The sequence below is a fragment of the Phyllostomus hastatus genome, unplaced genomic scaffold, assembly GCF_019186645.2.
Source record: "Phyllostomus hastatus isolate PE091 unplaced genomic scaffold, TTU_PhHast_1.1 phas_scaffold_39, whole genome shotgun sequence".
Taxonomy (NCBI): domain Eukaryota; kingdom Metazoa; phylum Chordata; class Mammalia; order Chiroptera; family Phyllostomidae; genus Phyllostomus; species Phyllostomus hastatus.
Window position 1 is genome coordinate 3,448,810 of NW_025334028.1, and position 20,226 is coordinate 3,469,035.

The window sequence follows — 20,226 nt, forward strand, 5'->3', positions numbered from 1 at the left end:
AAGAGTTTACCATCACCAAGCCCTTATTATATGAAATGTTAAAAGCACTTATCTAAAAAATAGAAGATCAAAAACTATGAACAGTAAAATAACAACAAACTCGCAACTGTCAACAACTGAACCTAAAAAAACAAAAACTAAGCAAACAACTAGAAAAGGAACAGAATCACAGAAATGAGATCACATGGAGGTTTATCAGTGGGGAGGGGGAGGAAGATAATGAGGGGGAAGTACAGGGAGTAAGAAGTAGAACAGGTAGGTACAAAATAGACAAGGGGAGGCTAAGAACAGTATAGGAAATAGAGAAGCCAAAGAATTTATATGCACAACCCATGGGCATGAACTGTGGGGGTGGAATGCTGGAAGGTGAGAGTGGCAGTACAGGTAGGAGGGGAATAAAGGGGGGAAAATAAATTGGGATATCTGTAATAGCATAATCAATAAAATATAGTTTAAAAAAAGAATAGTGTAGGAAATGGAGAAGCCAAAGAATTTATATGCATGATTCATGGACATGAACTAAGTTGGGGGGGATTCTGGAAGGGAAGGAGGGTACCGGGTAGAGAGGGGCATATGGGAAAAAAATTAGGACACCTGTAATAGCATAATAAAATATAGTTAAAAAAAGAAGTTATGCCTTTAAGGTATTTTCCAACAATATTTGTCATGAGTGTGGTCAAATGCGATCTCATTAAAACTGAAAAATGAAGTTTCAGAATTAATATGAAGAGAAAGATACAAACTTCAAAATAAAAGCTGAAGCAGAAATGGTCAAAATAATGAAGTCTAGTAATAAAAGATCTGCAGTTAGTCTGATATTCTCACGGAAAAGCAGAAGAAATTTTTAAATAATCAGTTAAGAAAAGAACACAATAGTCCAAACACTGAGAAAAATAGCAAACAGCAGCAACAGCAACAATAGTAATAAATTAACCAATTTAACAACGTGAAAAGCATGATGAAAGTGTGAGAGTACATTTAAATCTTGCCTCAAAAAAAAAACAAGATTATGTTTCATATACTTTAATAGATTTTTCTAATATCATTTCATTTATTGGGTCCCACCTCTGCATAAACATTGTATTATGAACCATGGGAGATACAAAAGAAAAAGTTATTCTTGCCTTTAATGTATTTAGTTCCTGTGAAAACAAACAGGGCACATCTTGTGCATATATCCTGATTTGAAAGGTAGTAATTTAAATAATTTTATATCCTTATCAGATTTACAAATAATTGAAATAAAATATACTGGAAATGTTTCATTAATTTACCTTATGGAGTAGTTTATTTTCACCTCTTTTCATGGTATTTAAGAACTAATTTCCAGATTGCCTGAGGTGGTGGGGGGTGCTGGATGGAGGTGGGCAAATGGTGGAAAAGTGGGGACAATTGTAATAGCATAAACAATAAAATGTAACCTAAAAAAAGAACCAATATGCAGGTCAACTAAAACCAAAAGTTTATCCATCATTTCAGATTTTCTTTAATGAAGTTGGAGATCAATATTCAGCAATTATGGAAAAGTCAGCCATCCATTTATGTTGCCATTTAAAGTAACAAGTACAAAGTGTTATGTCAATACACAGAAAGAAAGAAGACTACACAATATGAGGGAATGAAAAGCAGTTCATGAAGGGTGACCTACACAGGATCACAACCTCCTAAACATGTGTGATGGACACTGAGATAATCAGGAAGGCAAAATGAGAAGGAAAGTTTCTCCATAAGTGTGCAGTGTGCAAGATGAAGCAGTAAGATACCACTTGAGAGAGAGATTGATTTTCTGGTGGGTGTGATGTAGCATTTGCAATGACAAATTCCAGAGCTCCAAAAGTCTACTTGGAAACTTACAATTTTCCACTCTTAATATCACTAATCATCTGAACTTTTAAAAGGATTGGTAGGAGGTGAATTTCACCAGAAAAGTTTGATAAAATTGAGTATAGTCTTGAATTTTATATATAAAGAAAAAAATTTCATTTAGAAGTCCAAAAATTTCATAATCATAAAAAAATTAAAATTCTATTATGTTTGGTATATAAAACAGAATGCATATTAATTTTTTTATTTATTATTTTACTAAAATTTTTTAAAGAGTTTTCCCCACTTTTCTTTTTACTAGTTCCTTTAACATAGTGGAGATGAACAAATATACTTTAAAAAAATGCAAACTCTTGAAGAGTCATGTAAGGGTGTGTTTTTCAGTGGAAATTTATACATTTTCAAATTACATATAAACTCTAAGTTCCTTTCTCACTTGAAAAGAAATAATACCTAGACAACTATTTCTATGGTCTCGAATAGCAATATCATTCTGTCATTAATCGGCCTGTTATTTCTCTTCTTTCTCTTTTTAACTTCTATTCATTTTGGGAAAAAGAATGCTAAGTGCTTATTAATTAAAAGTAGCCTTATAGATATATTCATAATTGTCAAGAAATATAAGTATTATAGAAGCAAATCCTCCATGCATTTTTTCAATTTTTAGGTGCTTTCATCCTGCCCCCTGCTGTCCAGTGTCTACACTTACTGAAAACTGCCCCCAAACTTTGAACCTTTTCTGCTTCTCTTACTCTCCCCAACACAACTTACCTGACCAGAGATTCAGGCCAGCACAGTTTTCCTCTACCAAGCAAAAGGATAAACAGGTTAATCTAAGAAAGAGATAGTTCCCTCCTGTTTTTCCCATCAGCATTTTCTTGCCAGTTCCAAGCATTTGAACTGGTGTTCTGTGGGTAGTGACTGACACCTGGATTCCCTAGTTCAGGATTCCAGGTCCTCACTGTGCTGGTTCCAGGCAGCCATCAGGGGTTTCTCTCTCCCAGGCTCTAACCCACAAGTTATACTTGACTCTCTACCCACACAGAACTTTTAGCTGGTATTCTCAAATGCCATGTATTTTCTCTCCTTTTTGCTTATGCTCACACTGCTTTCCCTACTTGTAGAATTTCCTCTCCATTTCTACATGTTGAAAGCCTTCCCATCTTTCAAAGCTCTGGTCAAAATTACTTTCTCCATGAACTTTACCCCAATTTCCAAATGCTTCTCTTCTGTTCTCTCTCTAATCCTCAAAGGCTCAGCACAATATTGTTTTCTCAACATAGTAGGAACTCACTAAAGATTTATTTAACAAATGATAACAAAGCAGAAAACAAAGAAACCTTAATTATTGGAAAAGCTCTTCAATATGTTGGCTTACAACACAATACCTGGAGAGGATAATGGGAGCCTCTGTAATACTACAATATCAATAAACCTACATGGGGTGATCTTTTTAATTTCCATCACACTGTGCAAGGCCTAGTTTGATCCCTAAAATCAAAGGTGTTCATGCAAAAATGAACTTAAAGCTTACATTGAATGATAATGACATGTCAGGTGATATTCTAAGTGCTTTAGATGCATTAACTTATTGTGGTCTCACAATAGCTAGCTGAGGTAGGTAATATTACCTTGTTTCACAGAAGAAACTGAGGGTCTGGACTGATAAGTAATTTGGTCCACATTATACAAGGTCTGTCCAGAAGGTATCCAGCCATGTAATATGAAAAATAGAGGTATTTACTGAAGATACAAGAAACATTGTGCATAGGACCATGATGATGCCTCAGTCCCCTTCAACCTTGGAACCTCACACAGTTCTCCTAATTGCCATCAGCTGCCACATTGTATTTTTCTGAAGCTCATCAACAGTCTGAAATCTCCTCCTTTTCAAAGGTGATTTTAATTTTGGAAAAAGCCAGGTAAGTTGTAGGGCACCAAATCTGGGCTGTAGGGGGGCTGAGTCACCTGGGCAACTTGATGTTTCACCAGAAAAGTCTGCACAAACATGATGCATGAGGGGGCACATTGTTGTGATAAAGTTGCCAATAGCTGCAGCCTTCTGAATCATTGAAGTAGTTTCCGTGGAGGAATGCTCAAGTGTAATGCAAAATTTGATGCAGATTTGGTTCTCTTCTTGTGCAGTCATTTTGAACATGATGGCCACACAGTACACATGCTTACTTAATGGCATCTATCACCCCCACTGACTAGTACAGTGAAGCAGTCATTGTTCACGCATGTGCAATCCAGTCCACTCTCCTTGGCTGCCAGGTTACATTGTTGCACAGACTGTTCTCTTTGTATTAACAATGGCTGGACTTTTTTTGGACAGACCTACATGTAGTTAAGAACAGAGCTAGGAACTCCATCAGATCAGTCAAAGCTGTGTCCTTCAAGTGTTCTCATATCTTCAATAGAAATGTGCATTGAGAGGCTTCTAGTTAGCTATTCTGGAAGTTAAAAACAACAACAAAAAACCCTTGTCTAAGGGTTTTGGAAATAAGCTTGGAAATTGTGACCACATAGACAAAGCTGTGACAGAGATTCAGTGTTAATTGAGTATCTGTTAATTTCTGCAAGAGTTGATTGTCTTACAAGACAGAATGTGAAAGAATGTAGGATTCCACCAAGTTCAAAGGTCTCTAAATCTTATACTCTAACAGAGGTGTTCAACCTGTGACACTTGGGCTGCATGCAGCCCAGGATGGTTGTGAATGCGGCCCAATAGAAAATTATAAATTTACTGAAAACATTATGATGCCCTGGCTGGTGTGGCTCAGTGGACTGAGCACCAGACTGCAAACCAAAGGGTTGCTGGTTTGATTCCCAGTCAGAGCACATGCCTAGGTTGTAGGCCAGGACCCCAGTGGGGGTTGTTCAAGAGGCAACCACATATTGATGTTTCTCTAGCTCTCTTCCTCCCTCCCCTCCTCTCTCTAAAAATAAATAAAATCTTTTAAAAAAACACTATGAGATTTTTTTCATGATTGCATGTCACAATGTATTTAATGTGTGCCCCAGACAATTATTCTTCCAGTGTGGTACATAGATGCCAAAAGGGTGGACACCCCTGCTCTAGAAGATTAAGAAATAAAAATACAAATCTTTGCCAATTGAAATAGCTACTTGTGTGGGGTCCAAAGATTCTGACTTGGCTTGAAAAATGAAAGACATGACTATTTTAGGCATGCAGGCTTTGGCTCAGCATGTCACAACAGTGTCTCAGATAAGGATTTAGTTGTGGTCGAACCAAAATCTCTGATCATCAAGAAACCTCAATAAGCTCAGAAGGCAGACCAAAACATTTACTTGGGATGGCAACACAAAATTTTTTGGTAGGACATACTGTTTTCCTCATAGGTAATATATTAACATCAGAAAGACTTAGAATACAGAAATATTTTTTAGTGTAGGTAATTGTTCTGTTTTAGAACACTTGACCTAATGAGTAAGAGGTCATCCTATTAGACTTTTAAGTAGAACTCCTACTAAGTTATATGTAGTGTTGAAACATTAAAGGGACCTTAAGATGAGCTGAGCAAGCACCATTGTTCCCTCTCGGACCCTTGCCCCAAATACAAGGTCACAACACAGTGACATGGGTTACCCCTCCTGGGTGAATATCTAAGTCTCTGCCCCTCACTATGTAACAGGCACATCAAGACAAAAAAAAATGGCCCAAATGAAAGAACAGATAAAAGCTCCAGAAAAAAATACAACTAAGTGACAAAGACATAGCCAACCTATCAGATGCACAATTCAAAACACTGATAATTGGGATGCGCATAGAATTGGTTAAATCTGGTTGCAAATTAGATGAAAAAATGAAGGCTAGGCTAAGTGAAGTAAAGGAAATTGTACAGGGAACCAATAGTCATGGGAAGGAAACTGGGACTCAAATCAATGGAGTGGACCAGAAAGAAGAAAGAAACATCCAATCAGAAAAGAATGAAGAAACAAGAATTCAAAAAAAATGAGGAGAGGCTTAGGAACCTCCAGGACATCTTGAAACGTTTCAACATCTGAATTATAGGGGTACCAGAAGGAGAAGAGGAAGAGCAACAAGTGGAAAAGTTATTTGAACCAATAATAAAGGAGAACTTCCCCAATCTGGTGAAGGAAACAGACTTCCAGGACGTCCAGGAAGCTCAGAAAGTCCCAGTCGGACCCAAAGAAGCACACAACAAGGCACATTACAATTAAGTTACCTAAGATGAAAGATAAGGAAAGTATCTTAAAAGCAGCAAGAGAAAGAAGAGAGTTACCTACAAAGGAGTTCCTATAATACTATCAGATGATTTCTCAAAAGAAACCTTAGAGGCAAGAAAGAGCTGGAAAGAAATATTCAAAGTCATGAAAGGCAAGGACCTACATCCAAAATTACTCTATCCAGGAAAGCTATCATTTGGAATGGAAGGGTAGATAAAGTGTTTCCCAGATAAGGTCACATAAAAGGAGTACATTTCATATAATAAATTTCATTATTATATGAAATGCTAAAGGGACTTGTGTAAGAAGATCAAAACTATGAACAGTAAAATAACAACAAACTCATAACTATCAACAATTGAATAAAAAAAAAATAAAACAAACTAAGCAAACAACTAGAACAGGAATGGAATCATAGAAATGGAGATCATATGGAGGGTTATCAATATGGATGGGAACGGGGGGACAGGAGGGATGGGGGAAAAAGGTACAGAGAATAAGAAGCATAATGGGTAGGTCCAAAATAGATGGGAGGAGGTTAAGAATAGTATAGGCAATGGAGAAGCCACAGAACTTATATGTATGACCCATGGACATGAACTAAGGGGAAGGCGAATGCTGGTGGGAGGGGGGGGTGCAGGGTGGAGGGAGATAAAGGGGAGAAAAAAAATGGGACAACTGTAATAGCATAATCAATAAAATGTTCTTTTAAAAAAGAGTACACAGAGAGCTCCCTCTATATTTCACTAAGTGAGGCCGCACATGGTGAGATGATGGCAGTCTTATGAATCAGGAAGTGGGTCATCACCAGACACCCATTTGCTGGCTCCTTAGGTTTGGACATCCCAGCCTCTGTAACTGTGAGAAATACATTTCTGTTGTTTATATGCCACCCAGTCTATAGTATTCTGTTAAAGCAGCCTGAACAGACAAAGACAAAAATGTTCCTTAAATTTTTTGTCCATTATAGTAGCCAACTAGCCAGGGTTAGGTATAGCTACTGAATTTTTAATTTTAGTTAATTCAAATTTAAATTTACATAGCTACATGTGTGTAGGGACTACTCTATTGAACAGCACAGTTCTGGCAGTTTTAGGCCATTTTAAATTATGTGAGTCTATTATTAAATAGGTGCTGAATGGCTGTTTTTGATACTGGACCACAACAGTCCAAACTAACTACTCACGCTAGCTTTTTTGACTAGACCTTCAGTGGTATGAAAGAATTTCAAGCCAATACTGGCTTCTGGGAATGTTAATGTCATTAAAGTTGCTGATTGTTTTTTACTCATTTATGTTGGCAGTTTGTTTCTTGGATTTCATTCCTTAATGAAAACTGAGCAAAGACCTTCAGAACTAAGACTTTCTTAAGTCTTAATGCAGTGAAGCAATTAAATTTTTGGAAAAGGTCCTCTTCACTCCTTGGCACACTGTAGTGTTTTTCAACTGGAGATTCTGACCTCTGTCTTGGAGAATGGAGACTTTCCAGTGGATTGGGGCAGAGGCCTGGGTGTCAGAGCTAAATACAGGTCATTGGCATGGCAGCTTCCCTTTCTCAGTCTCGTTGAAACCATGTCCCATTAATGAATGTGGATTATTAGTGATTGTTGGATAAAATCTTGAGAAAAAACCAGCAAAATGCCACAGACACAGATGTCTTTTTCAGATGTAATGGGCTATTGAGCACAACTAAGTTCTATTTTTACTTGCTTTTAAAAATAATTTATAAATTATGGTTTGCTATTTTTTAAAAGGTCAAAACACATACATATGAACTGTTCGCAAATAAATCTCAAATGTGATGTTCATGCTGAGGCATAAGAAGAATACTTCAAGTCACTGCTGAAACTCTTTTTTTTTATTGAATGTTATTGGGGTGACACTGGTTAATAAAATTGTATAGGTTTCAGGTGTAGAATTCTATAATACATCATTCACATACTCTACTGTGTGTTCACCATCCCAAGTCAAGTCTCCTTCTATCACATTTATTCCCTCTTTACTCTCTTCTACCTCTTCTCACCTCGTTTCCCTTAGGTAATCACCATACTGTTGTCTATATTTACGAGTTGTGTTTTGTTTTGTTTTGTTTTGTTTTGCTTAATTCTTTCACCTTTTTCACCCAACCCCTTCCCTCTGACAGCTATCAGTCTGTTCTCTGTATCAATGAGTCTATTTCTATTGTCAGTTTATTTTTCCATTAGATTCCACATATGAGTGAGATTATATGGTATGAGATCATTAGATTCCACATATGAGTGAAATACACCAGTCTCTGACTGTTTTTTTTTTTCACTTGGCACAATATTCTCCAGGTCCATCTGTGCTGCCACAAAAAGTGAGATTTCATTCTTTTTTTATAGCTGAGTACTATTCCACTGTGTAAATTTACCATAGCTTTTCAGTGAGGGTGTCCTGACCACCCTTTTTAATAGTGTAGTATGCATTTATTTATGTAGTTACCAAGTGATTAAATGACATCCCTTAAAGTCTGGCATATTGCAAGACAACATTTATCATGGCAGTACCATCTGGTTCTCTAGGTCAGAGTCTGAAAGAGTGGTTCCTGGGTCAGCATCATCAGCATGACCTGGGAGCTTGCTAGAAATGCAACTTCTGAGGCCCTACTCCAGACCAGCTGAATTAGAAACCCTGGGTGTGAGGACCAGCAATCTGTTTTAGGTGATTCTGGTGCATGCCAAAGTTTGAGATCCACTGATCTAGAAGTATGTTGAATGTAGAATCCCCCCTCAAATATCCCAGAGGCAAAAACATCCCAAAGTTGGTAAAGATCAAAACATTTTGTACATAAAATTGATCTTGTAAGTTGTGAAACATAAGTCAATATTTGGATCTAGTGTTATGAATCATGAATTCATCCAATTCCACAAAGCCTCCCAGAATCTCTAGTCTTTGATCTTTATTTTCCCTATAATTCAATTTCTGAAAGAATTTCATGGAATAGTCCTGAATAGATGAGGTGCAATACAAATGTGACTTTAGCAAATTTAACATTCAGATATATGCAACTGATAAATAGGTTATTGAATTTATAAAATAATTTACTTGAAAATTCATTGAAACAGTGATACCTTCAGTGCATTCAAAATGTCAATTTACACAACATAAATTTACAAATACCTAATGTGACATTATAGAAGAGAAGGTAAGTAAATAGGCTCTTATTTCAGATTCCCCAGGTTCAAACTCTTAGCTTTTTTATTTACTGTGTAACCTGGACCAAGCCTCAGCTTTTCATTTACAATGTAACTGGGCCAAAACTCCCTAAGCCTCAGTTTTCTCATCTATAGAATGCATCTAATAATTTTATCTCCAAAGATTGTGTGAGGATTTAAGGAGATAATAAAGGTAGCATTTAGCCTAGAGACTAGAATACAATAATCTCTCTAATTAAATGTCTGTTTTTAGTTTTAGTTTTAGTTTTTTAATTAGCAGCATCTGTGATCAGTCTGGTCTCTCTGAAAACAGATACTCATGTTTTGTCACTAAAGAATGTTTATACAAAGCAATTAAAGTGTATACAAAGCAATTAAAGTGTACACAAAGCAAGTAGGTGCTAACCATACTGAGCACTGGATACTCAGCAGATGTTCACCCTTCCAAGAGCTTTACCCTAGCTAAACCAATCACAGTAATTTCAACCTCCCTGTCAGTGACTGGTTTAGGCATGACCATGTCCTACAAGCTGGCCAATGAACTGTAAAAAGGAGTGTGCTGTGGGCCTCTGGAAAGAATTCCTTAACTTATAAAAAAGATGCATAACAAAAACTCTCCTCCCTTTGGAAATTGTAATATCAGAATATGATGCTTGGAGTTGCAGCAGCCATATTGTCACTATGAGGCAACACTGCTGACATTGCAATGTAAAATAAAACAACCTACCAAAGAACTTCATAACACTGTTGAGCTACTGAACTGAAAGTAGAACTGCCTTGCTTCCTGATTACTAATTTAGTTGAAATAATCAATGTTCTTATTTTTTTATGCCACTATCAGTAGGATTCTGTTAGCATGAAAGCAAACTAAATGACATACCACATTTAGCTAGTATGGATTAATTGGCTTAATGACAAAATGATTTGGTGACTTTATTCTTGACGTATCTCTCTTAAACCACATATAGAGAATCCTAATGAATAGTGTCTTCTCCTCCAGCTGATCTGTATATACAATACTTTCCTGCTCCATATCTGATGTGCTTAACTAATTAATTAGCTAAACATGTAATTATCTTCATAAATTAAAATATTTGCTTTTGTTTATAATTTGTTACATAGCATTAAAACTATTCAATTTCACAATAAAATTTTTAATTCTGATAAAATCCTAACATTTACATTGAGATTTATTCCATGAAATGTGAGCAAAATGTACAAAATGAGGCTCTACCACATTTTTTTTAAGTTTTCATTAAATGGATCTCACAAGGACATGCCCAAGTTCTTACTTCCAGAGTGATCCTCTTTGTCTCTCTTTTCAAACAAGTAAGTTAATGTTTTATTTCTCACTTTGCACTAGGAATTTGTATTGGGTTACCATCTACTTATATAGCATTTATTTGGGCCTTATCAGAATCTGGGGCCTATTTCCCCCTCAGTATGTGAAATCTGGTACCCAAATAATGGCCCTTCAGTAGTATGACACTTGTTAAAGTCTATTTAAAAAGAATTAAGTTAAAAATTTACTTTAGGGACCTTATTTGGCTTTTATTCCCAAATGGGAACCTCTCACATCTAAGACCTTAGATTTAAAGTATCCTTAGAACTTTGAACCATACTGGACTGTAAACGTCAAAGGGGATCCTTTCCTCTTTTATTAATATTGTATCCTAGCATCTTTGCATAACAGCACATAACAGATAGGAGGAAAATCTAGGACCAACCAACCACCAAATAAAAATAAATGTTGAATAAATCAAGTATAAAGTACCCTTTTCACCTTTTTCATAAAGTAACCATTTTTGCTTTACTTTCCCTTTAGATTCTCCATTTGAGAATATTTTTGTACAGAAAAAGTCATAACACCCAGTTTGTGTATAATTTCTCCTTTCTCTTTGTTGGCAAAACCATGCTAAGGAGAATAGTGAATGAATCTGTATAGTAAATACTCACAAGAACTAGGTAGAATTAGGAACATACAATTTCGGATCTGTATTAAACTAGGCCTTCAGAGGGCAAAAACTTAAGCTATTTTTCCTTCTTCTAAAAGAGTTCATTCCAAAGTATATTAGATTGGTCTTGGCTGATATTTTCAGCATTTTATGTTAGGTCATCTTAATATCTCTATAAATATTTCTTCCCTTTGTTATCTCATCTTTCTTAAAAGGTTTGGCTAACCTGAAAATTTCCTCAACCTTCAGCAATACCAATGAATACACATTAACAAATTAGGAAATTATGTGGGTTCATTACATTTTATTTGTTATTGAACAGCCTCCATAATTTCAAGTTCATTTTCTTGAGGTTTATTGTTTAGAATCTGATTTACAAATTCTTCATATCTTTGGCATCACTTATGTCTTCTTCCTGCAACCTGTTTTTTGCAATTTCACTGCTCATTTACCCTCCCTCCATCATAAGGATGGGCAGAGTGAAAAATGATATATTTTAATATAGTCATATTTGGTACTTGTTAAAATCTTTGATAAATGGTGTGCAAGAATGAAATAGTAATTGTTGACTAAAATGACATTTAGGATTTTTAAAAAATAATTCTTTGTTCATAATCTAGTAACAGTTGCTATGGAAAACTGAGTTCTCCATATGCTACATTTAATAAAGGTTTTTTCATGATAAAAGCATAATTATAACAATTCTAATCATTATCATGCCAAGCTTATGAACGAAATACCTACAAAAATGTTGTCAATGAGAAACAGACAATATCCAAAAAATCAATTAGCTAAAATGAAGCACAAGATAGATTTTAAAATGGAGAATATTATAATTGTTTTTGTCTCATAGATTTAAACCGCCTGCCATACATAGTGATTTAAGAATCACAGATAGAATAATATCTTTAATAAGAATATTTGTGGATGACTTTTAAAGTGAAGATTTAACTATACTGGTTACTCATAATCAGTGATGTAATAGTCAATGGTTGGGAGAACAAAGAGCATTGCATAGCTACATATGGACTTCAGAGCATCAATTTGCTCTTTAAAAGGAGAGCTACCTTATATAAACATTTTTAGTTTTCACAAATTAAAATTTAAAATGTCACCATCTGAATAACAGAATATTTCAGCAAGAAAAATACTGGCAAGTATGTTTTATTCAGCAGATCAACTTTAGAGAACTAAACTCTCCATCATAACCAGAGGGTTAAGTAATAAATTTATGCCTGCAGTATTTCATTCTATAAATAATCTATAATGTCATAACTAGTTTTGACAGGGACATTCAAATTTTACAAGAGATAAAATGTTAGAATAAACATTTTCAAATTTTCATAGCATAGCATAAACAAAATATAGGTGTAATACATAATTATTTCTGAAATTTAAGGAAAGGATCTTAAACAGGTGAATCATAGGGACACAAAGATCAGAAATACTATTTTTAGTCATTTGTACACAGTCTTTTACTTTGGAATTTTAAATGATTAGTGAAAAGAGCACTTCGTATGTCAAAGTGAAGAAAAACACAATAATAACTCAGAAATTTTTATCCTCAAGAAATAATTTACTCTATTGTATGAAAAGGTGGTCTAGGATACTACTTCAGTTTTAATTTTATTTGGCAAAATAATATATATTTTAGGCACAACTAATGATTCTTCCCACTTTCTTTTTAAACAAAGGACATACTATTTTCATAAACTAAAATGTTTACAGGGGCTAGTAAAACCTATGTCATATTGTCATATACACTTTTGTTCTTGTGAGGCTTTGGGCCTAAATCCCATATTCTCTAACCAGATAACTCTCAATAAGGACAAGGATGGAAAAGATTTATCCTGGATTTAGACATGTGATACCGATATTTTAAAAGTTAAAAGCAGTTGTATATATATTCTTTAAAAATTAGCCTTTAAAAATATATACATAAATTTAAAGTGAAGTATCATTTCAAAATAAAACAGACAATAATGGAGGCTTCATTATGTATGTCAAACTACTAGACAATTCCCAGGAGAAAGCTACTAGAAAACTACTAGCAAATTAAATGACTAGAGGAGTTAAGAAATTCCTAGGTTCAACATGAAATTCAACTTTTACAATATCCAGTAAACTAAAATTCAAACATTTTCTTAAATTGAAAAGACATTAACATGTGTGATATTGTAATATAAGGAAAAAGCAAACTGTTACTGAGGAAAGGGAAGGTAAACCAGTAGCTGTATTATTGAAGAAATCTGACTTAGAGATAGTCGTATCAGATAAAACACAACTGCATGCTTGTGTCTGATGCTCCCTGGACAGGTTGTGAGGACATGTCTGCTCTCGCCCAGAGTTCACAGTTCACAGAAAATATTTAAAACATACGACTGAATAATTTCTCCTGAACAAACTGAACTTTCTTTAAGGAAATAAAGGGATAAAGTAATAGATCAAATCTAGCCCCACCTCTTTTGCCTCCGTTTTTCTTTTAGTGAAACTGACAAATTGTTAAGAAGCATTACAGCGCCACCAACACAGATCAATGCAAAACAAAAAAGATCTCTCACCGTGTGCAAAAAGAAAAAAAATTAGAAAAATGCCAAAAATTACAAAATGTCTACCAAATGTACCTTTTTGGACAAAAACAAGATAGATCTGAGATTATCTAATGAAGTGCTTCAAAGAATTAATATCATGGAATACAAGTTTAGATCTGATCAGCAAATAAAAGATCCACTATTTAGCAACAGCCATAACTTAATATAAACCCGGTTATGTCAATCTCCACCTTCATTACACCAAGGGCAGCTTTTCTTTAGTTTGTCCAAGCAATTCATCAAGAAAACCACAATAGGCTTTAAAAAAATACAAAAAGCTAACTACATCCATAGTTTGCCTGCTGATAATTTAGTCCTGGACAAATTAGGTAATACATAATTTTTTAAAGAGGATATGCACATATTTGGCATTACCAACATTGCTGGCACAAAACAAGTCCATCTCGAAATAGCTTAGTTCTTCCATGGTTCACAGTAATTAAAGTGTAATTTATATTATAAATATTCAGCTTTAACAATGAAAAAGAAACTGTTTTTTTTTTCCTTTTGGTAAAAATTAACTAGACAAGATGAGGTGTATTCTGTAGATCAAACCTAAAGAAAAATACAAAGATTGGTTTTGTTGGAAGAAACACAATGAAAATCTTTTTTACCTGGTGGTTCATTCAAAGATTTAATGATACAAATATTTAAAATTACAAACTTACCATTAGTGAAGGCAAAGAAGAAACCAGTCCTTGAAAAATAATTGTAACAATATAGGCTGGATACTTGTGTCCCTAGAAACGACAGCCTCCAGGCAGCATATGGAGCTTGAAACATCTTTAAGGTTTTTGGTAAATAAAAAGTAATACTTTCTTCCATGATTGGTGGCTGAGTCGGGTGGCTTCCCCCACAATCTGTGGGCGTTTGGGGAAAATCGGAGAAATATCCACGAAGATTAAAGGCAGAGTAGGCAGCGGCAGCCAGAAGACTCTGGGGTTAACAACTTTGCGATGGCGAGCAGGCGCGCTCTGATTGGCTGGCAGGGCAGCGTCCCCACAGGCCGCACTGTCCCCCGTCCCCCCCGCCCCCTGCGGCTCGTAGAGAAATGCGGTGTGTGTGCCATTTTACACCAGGCTTTTGAAAGCACAGCCGTCCAAAGAACTTAAGTCTAAGCTCGCTATTAGGTGACACTGCAAAACAATAGCACCTACGACTGCCTGTTATCTCAGGAAAATGCCTTTTTAAATATCTTTAGAAACACTCGTGTTTCTTGTATGTGGCTTTTCTTGCAGAATATAATCTCTATATTAAGCAAACTGTTTATCACTTCACAAATGTTGGTATACAATTACGGCCCTTTGAAAACTATCTCCATCAAAACATTTTTGATTTGATATCATTAAAGTACCCAAAGAAGCCAGTCACCCTTGCAGAAATTCACGACCCATTTACTCGGAGAGCTTTAATTCCTTGGAAAAATAAAACTTGTTAGCCATAAAAACTACCATTCCTGGAAAGAATCTTAAAGATAAAATAATAGTTTCCGCGTCAAATTAAAATCAGTAGCCACAGTTGCTTTTTTTCCTCCTTCAAAATTCTATTTCAAAACCCTTCACCGCCGGGTGGAATGCCTGCCCTCTGCCTCACAAACAAAATGGCCGAGATGGCCCTGCCCGCCCACGGTGCCTTCTCGCAGCCTGCCGGAAGTGCTAAAAATCTAGGGTAAATACGGTAGTCCAAGTACATTGTCCGAGGCTGAACTCCAGTGAAACCTTTGGTAACGGGGTCTTGGAATGTGTGGCTTTTTATTAGTTTTAAAAAATTGTTTTGAAAAGAACATCAATCACTAGAAATTTAATAGACTGTAATCTGAATTTCCTGCTTTACAGACTTATAAGGTCTTTCACGTAGTCTGGCAGGCTTTCAAATTAAGTGAGCTGGGAAATGAGCCCAGTTAGGTGCTTGGTTGCAACTGGGCTTTTAAATAAAAATGAAGTTGAAAACCTAAAAAAAACAAGTTAAATGAATGCTACACTATGATTTAAAATGTAAAGTCACAAAAGTCAGCAAATACCAAAATTTGTCAAATACTGCATAGTATATGTTTTAATTGAACATATTCAGTATAAAATTCTTTGCCCAATAAATTATTAACGATCCAAGGATAGAACAGGGTTTAAAGGAAAGGGGTGAAGAAAGGGTGGGTACTTGCCTACATTCTTTAGGAGTCCTTCCTCCAGACACACAGTTTGGTATTTCTATTCTTGCCTGGCATTTGATAGGTAAAATTCTTAGAGAACCCTATAGGTAGGGTGACTATATAATTTATTGTCCAAACCAGGACATTTTTGAGATTGAAAGGGAGCATATTACTAACTATAGAATGACTGGAATAAATAGGGACAGTCCATGGTAAATCAGGAGGTAGAGCTCACTACTATGTATTCAGGGAAACCTTGAACTTTTCAAGCAGGTCACCTGGTTCTAGACCAATGTAGCTAGAACCTGAGCTAGACCTCTTTTCTGTGCTGTACCTACTGCCTTAACTCTACTGTCAACTGAAGTAGAAAACAACTCAAATTCAGATGTACTTAATGAATAATTATGGTAAGGAAAATATTCATATTTTCATTTTATTTTGTGGTCTCAGTAATAGTGACCTTAAGACAGGAAATTTCAAGGACATTTATTTGAAATTAAGAAAACGTTTTAAAGAAGTCATCTACTGAAGAGAGTGGACTAAAATTCTTCAGAAAATTTTAAAGTTTTCCTTCCAATAGAAAAAATTGCTAGGGGCCATTTTCACTATATTTTCGTTTTTCTACCCTGTTCTTTTCTCTCCCATCCCTTTCTTCATCCCCGTATACCCATGTAACACATGTATGTACATATGCATACATATTATACAAATATAATGTATATATGTACATATATTCTTTTATCTATTTTATTATCTATAGATTACAACCTTCTGTATACTTTTTACAATATGAATATTTCTGACTACATACTTCAGGAGAATTTTCTTCAGAGATTTTGAGGCAATATTCATCATATACATGATATGAACATCTTTTGTTTTGGTAAAAGTAAAATGTAGAGTGACATGTTTAGTCTTGTGGGAAGCCAGAGAAACAAGCAAGTAAAAATATAAATAATTGTCAATTATGATAAATGCTATTTAAAGAAATAAACATAGTACAGCCTTAGAGAACAACAGGAAGGGAAATACATAGATAAAGTTGTAAGGAAAGTTGTTTCTAGGCAGGTGACATTGAAGCTAGGCTTGAAGGATGAGAAGGAGCCACACTTGAAAAATACGTGAGAAATAGTGACCAGGAAAAAGTTACAACATGTGTTAAGGCCTGAGGCAAACTGAAGCTTGGGGTATTCTAGGGAATATTATAAGGCCAATGTGCAGTATTTTGAGAGAAAGAGACATTCGATAAAGTCAGAAACGTAGTGACATCCTGCAGAGTGACAAGTTATAGAAAGGAGTTTCATATCTAAGCAGGTAAATTGTATTCAAAGAGGAAAATGTTGGAATTTGAGGTGTTGGAGTTTTTAAATAATGATAAGATACAGAGAAGCTGCGGTGAAGAAAACAACTTCATCCTAATTTTGAATGACATAGCTGTATCACAGTGTTTTGGTATTATATTTTTAAAAATCCACATTTCATCTGCATGTTATAGCCATAGATTATGCCTCAGTTCATAAACAATTATGAACAAGAAACAAATATCAGAGATCATTCATCTTACTAGTAAAATGAAAAGGAAGAACTTAGGCAACTACTGCTTATCTGTGGTAGTGGTGAATTTGGTATTTTTAATTAAAAAACCCTTACATTTCCTATCAGTGGAACAAAACTCAATGAACAACTTTTTATTAAAACAATGAGGTAAAGTGTTTTTTTAAATCTTCATCTGATGATAAATTTTTTATTGATTTTAGAGAGGGCAGAAGAGAGAGAAACATCGATGTGAGAGAGAAACATGGATGAATAGGCTGCTTCCCATATGAGCCCCACCCAGGGATTGAACCTGTAACCTAGATATATGCCCTCATGGAATGAAACCTGCAACTTTTTGGTGCACAGGACGATGATCCAACCAAGTAAGTCACATGGCCAGGGTGAGGTAAAGCATTATTAAAGCTAAATTTTAACTAATATAATGTGAATAAAAACAGTTATTCTTTTTTAATTTACTAACTGGTTGTTAACAAACCAAAATCCTGTGTCCACATGGGCAGAAATTATGTGTTCAATTTCTTAGATTTCAGGGCTTAAAAAACCTTTAAAAATAGGCCAAGTCAATGGTGTGTAATCCCTTGAGTAAGCTTTGATAGTAATAAAAATCTCTTAAGAAATCAAATTTTGAGCCAGTTAGGTAGTAGACTTTTTAAGATCTTTACCTCTCAGAACCTTGTGGTGAAGGAAGATATGTTTTTGGAATTCAGAAGCTAGGTTCTATGAAGACTCTATTCCATCTAGATCTTTCTGTCTCATGAGAGAAAAGGAAAGCCATTAATCTGTTTGAAACACCATTTATGGGGTCCCTTCATCATTAGTCAAATGTAATTTTTAATACAATCAGTGTCAGTAATCTTGAGTATTTTCCTGGTTAAAACCAGGAATTACTTAATTGCTGTACAGTGGCAGGCTAAGTAGAACAAGGGAAACTTATGAAATGCAAGTAATCTGATAATCTTAAATCTCATGATTTTAAAGTAGTAATATGATATGGCACCCTATAATCAAATACAATAATATTTTTGTAGTAAAATATAATCACACTACGTGAGGTTAAAAACAGACTACAAGTAGCCTCAGCTTTTGTCACCAGGTACTACAACTTGTGAAAAACTTTCAATTTTCAAAGATTTTATGAATTCATAATTGTGGATAAGGGAATGTGGATCTGTAGACTTTAGCCCATTCAGATAGTTAAAATAATTATTCCTAGCTTAAATCAAAGCTCATAATCCTAGTGATTATGAACAAAGTTATAATTTGGAAATGGCCAGATTTCCATTAGTGGGCCCTCCTGAATTCATGTACACCCTGTTATTATTTTTTTTTATTTATGTGTTTGGCCTTAAAGAAATCCTTTTCATTTTACTCTTTATGATTTCACAAATATTTTTCTGCTTAAGAACATGAAGTTATGCTTTATTTTTGGCAAACGTGTTTTAAAGCAGTACCTCATCAAACTTTTTCTTTGCAAAATGTTTTAATATTATGTCTTTAGTAGAGATTGTGAGTGTTTATTTCACAACTCATCACCCATTGTGGGATGCTATAGATAGCATCTGTCCGTTGCAAGCACAATGTTTTGTTTTGTTTTTTAATGTAATTCATGAGAGAAGTCTGCGACCATTGATGTGGCTAAGATTGCCGATTAACCACTATTCACCCTCTCTTTCTTTCTTACTCATAAGGGAAAACTTGGAAAAGTGGCTGACAGAGACAACTGCACCTTCTGCTTCTTCCTTTTTGGAGTGTAGTCAGCACACCTGGATATAGTCTGGAGCTCTGCTCATAACAACCAAGCATACTGTGGATAAGAGCATGCTGAACAGAAGTAGGAAAGGTATTTTTTTGTGGAGCCTCTATTCCATCTAAACCTTTTTATTTACATGAGAAAAAAAAGTATGCATTAATTTGTTTACAGTATAGTGTTATGTACTCTGTCATAGGGAAATGCAATTCCTAATGTAATTAGTGTGAGTAATATTCAAAATATTTGTTCTGTTAAAATCAACTACTTTTAACTTGCCTTGTAGTACTAGAGGACCAAGGGGACTGTGGAATGCAAGAAATTTGTCTTAATCTGGGTTGTTGTTATCCAGATAGTCTAATTGCTGGCGAGTCTCTCCTATTGGCCAAGATGGTAGCAGAGGGAGTTTCTTACACTGAGCGTGTCCAAGGCTAGAGATATGAATGGATAGGACCCGGAGCATCAGCAGCTGACTCATGAGTTTGGGTTTTGTGGTAGCAGGCAGCTGAACCTTTGCTTTTGTTCTGTTACATTGTGGTTACATGTACATGTGAGATATGTAACATATCTCACATATATAAAAATTAATGAGTTGTACACTGATTAATGATGCAGACATCGGCCCACAGTGTCCACAGCATTGTGTATGAGACATGAGACAAATTCACATCAATTACCAAGTCCTGTGGAGGAAAAGGGATGGCACAGCCACTCTCTCAAGAGGAGAGTGAACCAACCCTTGCCTTGACAAGCTTTTATTGGCTTTCTAATAGCATACATCAAAGAAGGTTTTCCTTCATTATGCTTAGGCTTGCTTTAGGTAATTACTTTTTACAGATAGCAATAGAAGGGATGTTACTGATTACTTCTTACAGATTAACAAGGAAAAAATATTGCATATGCAAGGGAACAATAAGAGTCATTGGTCTGGTTACACTTCAGTCCTTGGGAGAATTAGCACAGACTTTAGGAATTTACTTTGGAGATATGCCTTAAGCATTTGCTGCCTCAACTCAGGG

General features: G+C 35.3%; 1 protein-coding gene and 1 long non-coding RNA gene across 2 annotated transcripts in view; one reads left to right on the plus strand and one right to left on the minus strand.

Annotated features, from left to right (window-relative positions):
• The window catches only part of EPC1 (enhancer of polycomb homolog 1), a 114,194-nt gene extending 99,503 nt beyond the window's left edge, over positions 1-14,691 (minus strand). Inside the window, exon 1 of the mRNA XM_045820137.1 lies at positions 14,426-14,691. Within this exon, the coding sequence (XP_045676093.1) occupies positions 14,426-14,428 (3 nt within the window). The 5' untranslated portion in view covers positions 14,429-14,691. The remainder of the gene's footprint in view (positions 1-14,425) is intronic.
• Positions 14,692-15,447: 756 nt separating this feature from the next.
• LOC123806922 lies at positions 15,448-19,857 on the plus strand. Its single transcript, XR_006783547.1, has 3 exons — positions 15,448-15,480; positions 17,661-17,822; positions 19,149-19,857. It is a non-coding gene; the product is annotated as an uncharacterized LOC123806922 (long non-coding RNA).
• Positions 19,858-20,226: the final 369 nt, after the last annotated feature.